Source organism: Ictalurus furcatus, chromosome 1 (assembly GCF_023375685.1).
Source record: "Ictalurus furcatus strain D&B chromosome 1, Billie_1.0, whole genome shotgun sequence".
NCBI lineage: Eukaryota > Metazoa > Chordata > Actinopteri > Siluriformes > Ictaluridae > Ictalurus > Ictalurus furcatus.
The window spans coordinates 14420167-14433820 of record NC_071255.1 but is presented as its reverse complement, the minus strand read 5'-3'; the positions used below and the strand labels follow the sequence as shown (position 1 = coordinate 14433820).

The window sequence follows — 13654 nt, the reverse complement described above, 5'->3', positions numbered from 1 at the left end:
GTGAAGTGGTCGAAAAATACGCCTTAGATAAAGAACACATCCCGTCCATTGGATGTCAGCAAGAGTACAGACACGCCCACATAAACACGCCCCTACCAATGAGGAAGAGTCTCGAAGAGAAAAATCCTCTATGATGTCACGCAACCTGGCTAAACCCTGTAAGCTCGGTATTCACGAACCATTTTGCGCTTGCTCGTTTTCGTAATGCCAAGTTATGGACGCGGCTCGCAGATGTCAAGCTACGGAATTTCGTAGTCATGAATTCCCAGTATTTTGAAGTCAGCAAGTAATGAATGGTGAAGAAAGGAGCCATCATGGAGGGAGTTCTTTATAAATGGACCAATTATATGAGTGGTACGTATTAGTTCTGTTTGAACTTGTGTGGAAATCTACGCGTAGTTTTACTGACTAGAGTTGCTAGCGTAACTTAAGACAGTAGGAGAAACCCTGAGAGAGACTGAGATGGACTGTAGGCTTGGCCGTGCCAACACCTCTCAGCCTGCTAACATTAGCGCTATAACTACACAGCTGCTCTTTGCTTTATTTACCCTGATCTTATTCCTCTTTCCTGTTGTTCAGTCGGCTGTTTAACTTGGCCGTACAGAGTAACGTTACTGTCGGTCCTCTGAATCTGTCTTTTGTTTTCACTGTAGTTAGCTAACTACAACTACAGCTACAGCTGGCTAACTAGCTAGCCACCAAACTTTGGAGACATGGTTCTACAGTGGTATCTGACTGTACAGATTAAGTAGTGGAGGTGAGCTGTCAAGTCTGTTAAGACTGATTCACTTTCCATTACATATAACTCAGTTCAGAAGCTGATGACTGAGACTGAATTGTGCAGTATGGAGGTCTAGTTGGATATTTATAGTATGACAGTGGAGAGCTCAAAATAAGTCAAGTCAGCATTTTGATGAATTATCATTCATTTTTCGGTAACTGTTTTATCCTGGTGAAACCTCGGACAATGCACCATAATGGGATTCTATGCACATACATTCACACCTAAGGGATGGCTTAGTTTAGCCCAGCGGTGTCCAATGTTATCCACAAAGGGGGCAGGTTTTCATTTCAACCCAACAGGAGCCACACCGGCCCTTTGTGGATAACGTTGGACACCCCTGGTTTAGCCGGTCCCCCTACTGGCATGTGTTTGAGACATGGGAGGAAACCGGAGAACCCTGAAGAAACTCACGAACATGGGGAGGACGTGCACGGAAACGCTGTACTGTGGATTTTACCGATAACTTAGTCGATTAAACGATTAATCAACAGGTAGTTTTTAAAATGGATACTGAATAGAAACGTAACACTCAAATAAATATATTGTTGGACTTTATTACAAAAAAATGAACAGTACTGACTGTACCATGAAAATGTACTGTACTTTTTAAAAAAATTAAATCAATATTAATGTGTATTAACTGTTAATAAACATTAAAGTAAATAAAAGATCTACATCCAAACTGAACCAAAAAGTAAAAGTCCAAATAACACAAACATAGAGACGTCCACAAAAATAAAAACCCACATCAAATAACACAACAAAATTGATCAGCGATAGTTTTTATTTCACCTCTAGCGGCCGGTCTCACACTGACTCTTCTCAGCCGCTTCCGCGACTGATGCGACCGGGAAAAACTTTTGGTTGGGATTTTTTCGATAGCTCCAGCAATCCGTTATCGGCACCGTTTAATTTGCGAAACCGATCAATCGGTCGAAATCTACTCTATACAGACAGTAATCTGATATCGGGATCGAACCAGAGACCCTGGAGCTGTAAGGTTGTGCCGCTAACGTCCATGCCACAGTTCCACTCTGTAATCATTATATTTCACAAATAGAGTTGTCATTCACAAGTTGAGTTATATGTCCTCTCTAGGTTGGCAGCCACGCTGGTTTGTATTAGCTGGAGGTACTCTTTCATACTATGATTCCCAAGAAGATGCCTGGAAAGGATGCAAGGGCAGTATCAAGATTTCCGTATGTGAAATACAAGGTAATGCGAAAAGTTCAATTATTTTTCAATGTATTGGTGTTCCAAGGTTGTTTGCGTTATCGCATGTCATTCTTGGTGCAATGTTATTCATATCATTTTGTAACAACCACTTGTGCTTTTTTTTGCACATACACCCTTTACAGTGCACCCATCAGATTTCACTAGAGTTGATCTGACTATACCAGGAGAACAATACTTCTACCTCAGGGCCATCAATGCAGCAGAGAGACAGAAATGGCTGGTAGCTTTAGGAACAGCCAAAGCCTGTCTGACAGACAACCGGACCAAGAAAGAGAAGGGTAAGAAATAAAACTCCTAGAATATCTTAATCCTTACCTGCTTTACCTCTTCATTCCATACATCCCCCTCTTCCTCTTCTTCCTTCAGCTTAAAGTTTCAGTGAAGTGCCTTTATTCGATGTGTTGATGTACTTTCCACTCAAACGAGAAGTCAGTGCAGGACATAATGAGTGGCTCCGCCCCCTTTACAAATAGCCAATAGTGTTTAGCTCACCTCACAGCCTAGGCTATGCCATACTTGACCGTTAGTACCATGGATTTTTATAACGTTGGGGGCGGGACACTTCAGATTTTATAGCACATTTGATTGGACAGAAAATCTGATGAGACGTGCAAAATGATGTCATTAAAATAGTTGATCCTTATTGGTAGAAGAGAGAGACTGTAAATTCCGAATGCGTATGTCTTCTAAATGTGAATTGTGTCATTGTTTTGGAGCACACTAGCTTATAGATAACCAGGGTTCTCACGGGTCATGGAATTTGTGGAGTGTCATGGAAACTTCCAGTCCAAGAAAGTCAGGGAATCTTTAACAGGGAATTTTGTTTGTAAATTTTTCAAATGTATTAACTATAATGTGAGATGTGTGTGTGTGTGTGTGTATATATATATATATATATATATATATATATATATATATATATATATATATATATATATATATATATATATATATATATATATATGTAATTTTTTTACAGTGCGGTCATTTTCTGCATGTTGCACAGTGTTATGGGTTAAAAAAATTTACTTAAAATGGCTTACGGTACCTTGTCAATTAATTGATTTTATTTCCATTAAAGAAATATATTTTGTTTTATTAGGACCATTTTGTTTATGAGGTGTAAAGACTAGTCATGAGATAAGTATATGTTCTTTTAAGCAATGAAAACTAAGTTTTCCATTGAAAATGTCTGTTAACCAGGAAATCGAGCTTACAGATTTAATGGGTTAAAATAGTTAGTTTTTTTTCTGCTCAGTACCCAGGCAATACATTGTACCATGCTTCGTACAGTAGGTCATGGAAATTCAGGATTTTGGTCAGGGAAAAGTCATGGAATCTTTACATTTGACGTGGAGTGGGAATCCTGGATAACTTATAGATAAGGCTAACATATTCATTAGGGCTGGGAAAAAATATCGATTCTCTGATTTTAATCGATCTTCAATTTAACGAAACGATATTGATTTGGGAAATCGCCGAATCTATTCTTACTGCACGTGCTTCACTTGAGAGGATGTGAATATTATCTGTAGTTCGCCTCTTGTCCTGAACATGTCGCCATCTTTCATGTTTTCATTTTGAAAACGGTTTTATTTCTTAAACATGTTTCAAGTTGTTCATGAATTTCACTGTTGCACATTTACAATGTTTTTTTTTTTTACTTTACAGTAATGTGCAGTGTGCCATTTGTACCTACCTTGTGTGCATTGTATGCACATATTTATGATTTCTTGTTACAATATTTGTTACTCAAAGTAAAAAGTAATTAAACATAATCGTGAGTGCCCTATTGTTACTGTAAATGTGTATTTCAGTAATATAGCTAAGAGGGTTTCAGTTACCAGCATTTATATTAAAGCATGTCTGCAAAACTAACATTTTAAATGATATATTGATAACTAATCGATATTGAATCGAATCGAAACCATATAAACAAGAATTGAATCGAATCGCTAAATTGGTCTCGATACCCAGCTTACTAATTTTCATACCTCAAATCTTAAAGTCCCCCTGAAATCAAAATTTAAGATTGCTTATCTTCAGTAGATGAATATAGTAAACTTGTTGTTATTCTTGTGGACGATATCCATTTGATGACTATACAAACACTGTTTTGGTTTAATTTATTTCTCTCACTCTCGTTTTCTGTTTAGAACTCCAGGAAAACACAGATGCGCTGAAAACCAAGATGTCTGAACTGAGGCTATACTGTGACCTTCTCCTTGAACAGGTGAACAAACTCAAGGAGAGTCCTTTGGGTGAGGGGGCAGCTGGCTCTGGAGAGGTGAGTCAGTATTTGTCATAGTTTTAATCAACCCAGGTGTTTATTAATCTCGCATGGTACCTACAAATATCAGTAAAAACATTACCAAAGCATATGAAATGTTCAACTACATTTACGTACCTTTTTCAACTACATTTGTGAAACATCCTGTTAAATGCCTTTGTATGCTCTGTGTGGTGCTCAGGCAGGGGAAGAAACAGGTAGTCTGGTGAAGTCCACATGCGCCACATTCCTGAAGACGCTGGAGGAGTGCATGCAGATAGCTGGCCGCACATTCAGTCCAGACCTGCAGAACCTGAGCCCACTGCCTGTTGCTGCTATTAAACCTCACAAGGTGTCAATTTTGTGATTTCCACACACGCTTGGCAAAGAATTGTTTACCTTGTTCTGTTGCTGTATTTTCCTGACCAATGAATGGATTGGAGTTTTTCAACTTTTCAGTCCTACACGCTCCTCAACCGATGTTGTTTTTGCATTTTGCTTTGTTTAATTATGTGCTGTGTGAAATCAAACAAAACCACATAGCAAACAAACCAGAAGTATCCATTTCACTCTGATTCGGACTCTGCACATGGACCAGTAGGTGTGAAAAGACAACGTTTGTCATGGCTCAGGCCTAAAATTGCCTTTTAACAACTAATTTTCTTTTGTATCTCTCTTTTGGATTCTTTTTTTGCAGATCAAAACTTCTAACCAAAAAAGTCACCATTTGGAAGAAAAGTAAGCTGAATTCCTTTTGTACATACATGTATGCATCCTTTTGGCGGATGAATGTATTTGTTTATTTGCCTTTTATGTAATATATTAGAAAGGCACATGGGGCATTTGAACTCGTAAAAGGGCATTGACCTATGAGTGCATCCTAAGTTTCATCAGGGTCTTGTTACTCTTTAACAAATGGGATGGGCCTATGTAGTTCTGCTTGGTTGGATGGTCAGCAGACAGTTATGTGGAAGTATCGTCAGTCAATATCTTATTGTATTTGCAGACAGAAGCGCTCAGTAAATAACTCATCTATTGCATTACTACCTGTGAAGTTTGGACCAGATGGAGAACCCCCTCCATTACATCCAGGAAACACATCAGAATCTTCAGCAGGTAAACCACACACACTTTGTCGTCATAGTCATACTGGACATCCTCTTTTCTTATTTTGAAAGTGCAGTTTGTCATTTTTTTGGAAGTGTTTCTAGACTTATAATAATCATATACTTAAAAAAAAAAGAGATTAGTTAAAATGCACTGTACTAGGTCTTGCTTTTTGTGTGTCCAGTGGCCATTTACATTTTTAATGGCCAGAGAATAGGTTTCACCCAAGCTGTAGCGGAGATGCCAAGCTCTGCCTTTTCCCCCATAAATCACAACTCAGCCTGGTTCTTAAATGCCATTCTTTGTGTGCTTTTAATGCAAGTACAATGTTCACACTGAGCAGTTCAGTCAATCTAGTAGAAGGGATGGAACCATCAAAGGCCCCTGGGGGAAAGAGAAAGGAACGTAAATCTTTTCATTGTAATTGCAGCTCACTTCACCTGCAGCAGAGGGCACCAAAACTGCTCCTTTAGTGTAGATGTATAATAAATGTCTCATGGATTAGAATTTTTAGTATTGGTAAATTGCTACTACCCTATTTGACAGAGAACAGTCTAGTGATAGTGGAGGAAGAACGTGAACACCAGGTGGCGGTCCAGAGTGCGTCTCACTCTAATCTTCAGGATCCTGCTAAGGGTGAACTTCCTACAGGGGATGCAGGAGAAGATATGTGTCCAGAAGTCATTCACCCATTAGAGAAACAACAGGAACAGCAACCCCTTCCCCAGGAAAGCCAAGAGGAGGCCCTAGAAGCGCATGAGCTTGAGTCGGAGGGTAAACAGGAAAAGGAAGATCAGGTGGAAACATTCTTCAGTAATATGAGCCACAGGTATGAGGAGCCTCTGGCGCTGTGATCTATAAAGAATGAAACTGACACGTTATCTAATGCGTGTGTAACTTCAAGTCTAAGTTACAGAACACATTATACACCACATATTTCTTTGTAGCCATAGGTACATCTTAATTGGGATTAGGAATTTAAATGTACTTAAGCATTAGACTTCCAATCATTTAGTGATGATGAATCATATTCTCGTGAATGTATTTACACAGTGCTACTGATTTAAATTGTGTGCTTTTAATCGATATTAACCCAGCATCAGGATCACAGAGACTTGCAATGATTTGAATGTTCATCACCCGTATAAAATGCAATAATTATATATATATATATATATATATAAGTAATATTTGGAAACGTGTACTGAAAAAAATCAGGTGCTTTATTAGTGTGATTTCTCACACAGCTGATTTCAGGATGCTCTTTATAATACTCGGTTTGTAGAGCTTTTTCTGTTACACTTCTTTTCCTACCTCCTTTGTGCAATGAAAGAATTGTCAGTAAACGAAGAGGTGAAGGTATTACACAATTACACCTTAATACTTCTACAGTAGGGAAAAACAGCTTTTCAGTATTGCAATACATGTGTGAATATTGCACACACAAAATGTGTGCAGATACTTTCAGTTACTCATAAGCGAGTAATTCAAACCAGTAGTGCAGATTTTTACGCATTACTTGGATTTATGACACAAATGACACACAAAAAAAGCATATTTGTTTCGTCTAAGTTTGATGAGTTTTTTTTGCTTTGTTTCAGTTGTGTTCTTTGTGTTGTCTTTTGTTATTTGTGTTCATCAAATAAACATCTGTTAAGCTGGAGTGCATGGTAATACATTGTCATTTTCTGAATGTTTGTGGCGTTCCTTTTGTAGATTTAGTGATATAAGACTGGAGGACGACAATGGTATCCCCACACGAGCCTTTTTGGACTCTTGCTATGCTATAGTGCCAGTATTAGGTAGGACATTCTCTCCTTTCACTCTCACTCTCTTTCCATCAATACCGTTTTCCTTCTTACAATTAAAGGACATTACTTCTTGTACAGCTTGCTTTCTTTTCTTTTCTTACTTTTTTCCCCCACCCTGCACATCCCTTCCATTCCCGATCTAGCAGCTGTGGCTTCACTCGCTCTATTGGTTGGGGGATCATGCATGTTTTACTGCATATATTGAAGATGGTCTGGGGATTAGGTATAAATAGTGGGATTGTCGGTGTATGAAATTCTGCAAATGAAACCTTGGGTCGCTTTCTGATCAACCAGTCAGCAGACTTTTGCAGCTTGCCTGTTCCTTTGCTGTAACAGTGGGTCCATTCCCTGCCTGTCCAGCTGTGGGAGCACGTTCACTACATACGTAGACATCTGATATGCTAAATACTTAACAGCGCAATGATGACTTTTTCTCCTCAGACAAGCTGGGACCAACAGTCTTCGCTCCAGTTAAAATGGATTTTGTGGGCAACATTAAGGTGAGTGGTAACGTCCAGCAAACATATAGAGTATTAAAGGGAATTCCACCTTTTTCCTCTTCTTAGTGCATTGTTTGAAGATTTTCATCGACCACTAATGAGGATAATGGAGGCACAGTGGTGTAATAGGTAGTGTTGTTGCCCTGGATATCCTGAGCCTGGTTTACAGTCTGTGCAGTTTCACATGTTCTCGCCATGTTTTCACGTGGGATTCCTCCCACTGTTCAAAAACATGTAGGAACTGTAGGAGGTTTGGCTGCCCTTAATTGTCTCTACTCTGTGTTTGAGTATATGAATGTCTGCGATTGGTGATCTGTGATGGACTGGTGTCCCATCCGGGGTGAATTCTCCCACCCTGGGTCCAGTGTTACCAGAATAATATTTTTATTAAAGTCAATTTTCTCTAGGCTTCTATTGCAGTGTTATGCAAAACATCACAATGGAGATTGTAGTGTGCTTGAAGACTTTTTTTTTTTTTTTATTTTTTTTTTTTTTTAAATCTGTACACCAGTCAATTTTGGATTGTGCCAGAGACCATCACACTCATTCACAACATAAGTAGAGCAGATTGGAAAATGAATCAAATCTGATCTTGTGTGATCCTGCGTTCCAGGCCAGTAATGACCCAATAGCCATACTCAGTTTCAAACGGATGCAAATCAAACATTCTTCATATACACCTATTTCTTCATATATCTTTTCTGCTCGAATAAAGTAGTGGTCATAATAAACAAAAATCTTGTTGCTATTTTCAATAGAAGACAATTTCTCAGCATTTCGACTTCATTATAAGATGCAGTATTGTTACGGTATTTATGACTAAGTTAAGAAGATGGTTGCTCACAGACGCAGCACGGTGTTAAACTTTCCATGAAAGTGGAATTCCTCTGTAATATCTCATTGATTTTGTATGAGTTCAATAGGTTTATAGCTTGTAAGATCTATAGACTGTACAGTAAATTTACCTTAAAGCGCTGAGATTTTTAAATCTTATTTTAGTCTTTATTACAATTTAAATCCGAGGTTCACAACTTCCGACTGTCCGCTTGTATATCGGTATTACTGCTATACCATAGAAGAACCATTATAAACTGATTGCTCATCTTTTAATAATAATAATTCCTTACATTTATATAGTGCTTTTCTAGACACTCAAAGCACTTTACGTTGTATGGGGAGGGAATCTCAACCATCACCAGTGTGTAGCATCCACCTGGATGATGCAATGGAAGCCACAATGCGCCAAAATGCCCAGCACACACCAGCTATTAGTGGAGAGGAGAGAGTGATGTAGCCAATTCAGAGATGGAGATTATTAGGGGGCCATGAGAGATAAGGGCCAATGGGGGAATTTCGCCAGGACACCGGGTTATACCCTTACTCTTTTACGATAAGTGTCCTGGGATTTTAAATGACCACAGGACGTCAGGGCCTCAGTTTCACGTCTCATCCGAAAGACGGTGCTGTTTTTACAGTATAGTGTCCCTGTCACTACAATGGGGCATTAGCCCCCATACAGACCACATGGTGAGCATCTCCTGCTGGCCTCACTAATACCACTTCCAGCAGCAAGCTTAGTTTTCCCCAGGAGGTCTCCCTTCCAGGTACTGGCCAGGCTGCAGGGTGATTTTATTACTCCCATCACTACACTTGTAACCAGGACAGTTGGGCACATTATAATTTGAGCCAACTATTTTTTATGGCCACTAGGTGGTCTCAACACAGTGATGATCTTTAAAGGAAAATGTTCAAGAACAATACACAATGAGACTTTTTGACTATATAATGTTTATTTAATTGTTAAAATCAGCATAAGAAAATAATTTTTTTTTCATCAATACAATGGTAGTCATGTTGTTTTGTTGTACTTGGTACAGCACAAATAATATTACTGCATAAATTATACCATGTACATCACTACACATTATGTTTCAGCACCTGCTACTGGGCAAAAAAATAATAAAAATGCTGTATGAGTAATATAGGGTAGTTCATTTAGCATGTCATATCTCCCAGAAAGTGCAGCAGAAGTTACAGTCAGACCCAGACAACTTCACCACTCTGCAGAGTATTGTGCTCCATGAAGTGCAGATGGAAGTGGCGCAGGTGCGTAACTCTGCCACCGAGGCGCTGCTGTGGCTCAAACGAGGATTAAAATTCCTCAAAGAGTTCCTCGCCGAGGTGGACGCTGGAGAGCAGGACATCCATGCAGCTTTGAGTAAGTGCCAGGACTACATGCAAAGCCAGCAGCACTGTTCAAAATGAAGGAGCTTAGTCAGCATTGTCTTTCATTTTTAAAGCCGCAGCTGCTGTTTTAAAATGATTGCTGTTTTGATAGACATACAGATGGGTGAAAAATGAAAGGGAATTCAAGAACAGCTTCAGTGTACCTAGGCAAGCATTCTACACATCTCTGGACGTGTACAGAAGGAATGAACACCATTCATCCAAAAGAAATATTCCATCGTTGATGTCTAATATATAATCTATGTCTAATAATGATGATATCTAACACACCGTTCAAATTCTCCTATAGGTGTTCAGTTGGGTTGAGATCTGGTGACTGCAAAGGCCATAGCATATGATGCATCATTTTTGTACTGAACCCTCACGCTCTGTGGATAGGGATGTTGTCATCCTGGCAGAGACCACTCCCATCAGGATAGAAATGTGAAAGATAGCAAGTGATCATTCAGAATAATTTTGTGTCGATTTGCAGTGAATCTTCCTTCTTAGACAAGTGGACCCAAACCATGCAGTGGAATGGTTTCCACAACATAACAAATACTGCTTCCTTTTATTTGTCACCCGTCTGTATGTCTCTTCAACGCAGTCTTTGGCGATAATGATTTCTGACGCTACAGCTTGGTGCTGAGTCTAACTGTAGCTTAGCTCATCATGATTTCAACCTTTTCATTTTGTTGACTATATTGTGGAGGAGACATAAAAAAAAAGTGAAACTGGAATGTATAGGTGACAAGTTCTACTGTATAATCTATTCTTTTCTGTTTTAATCTTCACTGCGGTACTAATGACAAACTGGAATGCTTCCTTTTACAGACAATGCCTATGGAAAGACACTACGCCAGTATCATGGATGGGTGGTGCGTGGAGTCTTTGCTGTAAGTCTTACACATGTAACTTTTTTTTTTTAAACCTTTTAATTGATTTATTTTTTAAACATGCACATATCCAAACCCTACCCCTGACTGGAATGCGTGTGGTTACAGCTAGCTCTGAGGGCTGCGCCTTCCTATGGCGGCTTCATGGCAGCGCTGGTATGCCATGAGGGAGATGAGCTGAAGGAGGGTTTTATGTCAGGAATGCACCGTGACCTTACCTTCTACCTACCTGCCATGGAGAAGCAGCTGGCCATTCTGGATGCTCTGTATGAGGAGTACGGGCTGGAGTCAGATGAGGTGGTGTGAGACACGAACACTCGCAGATACTGACGGAGCTCACTCTCTGAGCAGGCACTGTGGCAAGCACAGGACTTCTACAGCTAGCATTAGCACTCTGAAAGTACAGCCACCTACATTCTCAATAAGGGGCCAAAAATGGACATTTTATAGCCTGTGAAGGTTTTTTCAGGGAATAAACACTTATTGTTAGGTGGCAGGGTGGATGCTAAGTGTTCTGTGGCATTTGGTGACTGGGTCCTTTTGATACATCTTTAGGAGTCAGAACATGCTCTTAAAACAATATAGGTTTTTATGTATTAACACACATCTGTGGTAAGTATACAAAGTTGTTAGTAGATATACAAGCCACAGTATTTGCAATTGTGAATTGCATGTGTAATTTTATCTTCCTACCGTCCTTATTTTTCCTCTTGGTATGTCAGATATTATTTTGGTAGCACTGACAGTCAGTTAGAAACACATCCCATGCCATAGGCAAGCACAAAGGATAAATATTTCTCTAGTTTCAGCGATTGTAACAAAGACCTGACATGACACGTTTTACTGGTGTTTAGCATGCACGAACAAGGTAATCGTACTCAATTACTAGGCTGAATAATTGAACTCAAAATCATAAAATCATTTATAGTGCCAGGGCATATAATATAATACATAGGACAATAGGACCAGATACTAAAATGAAGGGGGGAAAGAATCATTTTAAATACCTTAAAATATTTTGTATTCAGCACAATTCATACTTTATTTATTTATAAAGGACCAATTTGTACATTTTTCTAATAATTGTATTTATTACATTATTTACAAAGTAACAATGACAAGGATAGATTATGTTTACTTGTTAATGTAGCCAAATGAACAATACTGAGCTGTGCATGTTGTGTTGCATGGGTTTTTGTTAATTTTTGTGTTTTAAATTAATAGCAATCAAAACTAAAATAACTTGTTGAATCTACTATCTTATTATGTCTTATTATGTCTTATTATGTCTTATTATGTCTTATTATTATTAAGTTACACATGATCCAAACTCCTTGTTATGGCTGTACAAAGCCAAGCCAAACACTCACAAGTTGCAAAAGCGCCAGATATACTCTATTGATCCAAAATGCATATAGTACCGAATACTGATGACTTTCACATCATTGAAGTGTTATAGCAAGTAATATTTCACTCCCCCTCGTCAAACTTGTTTTTTGAGAATGGGTTTTAAATTATTTTTAGACAATATTTGTTTAGACACATTTTGATACCCTGAAACAGTGACATCATCTTCTTCTCTAGGCTACTCTATAGCTGTACATAATACAGTAATATATGGAGTAACTTTATATATATGCAGTACAGTCATATATACGGTATGTTTATATATACACAGTACAGTCATATACAGTATGTTTATATATACCCAGTACAGTCATATATACAGTACATTTATGGCACCTGTGCTATTCTCAGACGTTCATTACTGATGGCAACTTGTCTTGTACTATGCACTTTTGTGCATCTAGTCCCATGCCATCTCTTTCTTGTATGACCTAATCAGCCATTAGAAGAGGGAAGTCTTGCTGTGTATATAATTATGTGTAGGTATATGTAAGTAAATGCATATATCAAACCAAAATTGTCTAACGCTAAAGAATGTGATGCAGTGCATCTGACTTTGCTCTTTGCTCATTTGTAATTCAATTTCTAATGAATGATCCTATAAACAAACTTGTGTCTCTCTTTGAATTGTTTATATACTTAACCCTATAATGCTTCTTTACTGAGCACACAAGCAGTGATGGATGAATCGTAAATGTCTCTACACTGTACATGAGAGCACTAGGTAAGAATTTCAGCTCCATTATGTGCAGGAAAGTAAAGAAAGTGAATAGGAAGCCAATTGAGATTTGCCTCAGCTGGAAGATGGCAGATTTTAGTTAAAGGGGTCATGGCATGAGAAATCAAATTTTCCTTGATCTTTTGACATGTAAGTGGTCATTGTACCATTAAAACGTCCTGCAAGTTTCATAGCTTAATACATCCTCCTCAGTACAAAAAGTAACTGTAACCAAGCTCCAAAAACGACTCGGTTGGATGTGGTGGGATTTGTGACCTCACACGGGTAAATACATTTGCATATGACTGCCCCTACAACAAGACATGGACACCTACTTTTACACCTACTTTTATTGCACCGTTGGCCCCGCCCACTGGTGCTCAGATGCTGAAAACAGTTCCGCACATGTTATGGCAGAGGGTCAGAGGCAGGGTGGAAAAAGGTCATAAATTATAATAATAATAATAGGTCAGGTTTTTGCATAAAAAACATACAAAGTTTAGTAAGTACACCTCAATGAAGATTAAAAAAAGAAACATGTCATAACCCCTGTGAATTATAAGGATAAACTGGAAGAAATGTAAGATCTTAATAGAGATTTTAAAAAGTTCCTGTGGGTGGGTAAATAAAAATAAGTATGAAATATTAAATTGCTGTTTAAAACTGCTTAACTTATTTGGATTGCTAACCAGAGTGAGAA

General features: G+C 38.5%; 1 protein-coding gene across 1 annotated transcript; it reads left to right on the top strand.

The window, feature by feature from the left end:
- The first annotated feature begins 50 nt into the window (after nt 1–50).
- plekha8 (pleckstrin homology domain containing, family A (phosphoinositide binding specific) member 8) lies at nt 51–12863 on the top strand. The gene is made up of 13 exons (XM_053627814.1): nt 51–354; nt 1883–1999; nt 2143–2298; nt 4177–4307; nt 4492–4641; nt 4987–5027; nt 5296–5405; nt 5943–6225; nt 7113–7198; nt 7649–7707; nt 9724–9925; nt 10768–10829; nt 10938–12863. The coding sequence occupies exons 1-13, from the start codon at nt 294–296 to the stop codon at nt 11133–11135; spliced, it is 1656 nt and encodes a 551-aa protein (XP_053483789.1). The 5' UTR covers nt 51–293; the 3' UTR covers nt 11136–12863.
- The last annotated feature ends 791 nt before the right edge of the window (nt 12864–13654 follow it).

Bases quoted from the DNA above. Each gene is read 5' to 3' on its own strand.
- plekha8 (XM_053627814.1), top strand. From the start codon at position 294: ATGGTGAAGAAAGGAGCCATCATGGAGGGAGTTCTTTATAAATGGACC. The intron at 2,000-2,142 runs GTAATGCGAAAA...CACCCTTTACAG, and splicing joins TTCCGTATGTGAAATACAAG to TGCACCCATCAGATTTCACT. The intron at 4,308-4,491 runs GTGAGTCAGTAT...TGTGGTGCTCAG, and splicing joins GGGCAGCTGGCTCTGGAGAG to GCAGGGGAAGAAACAGGTAG.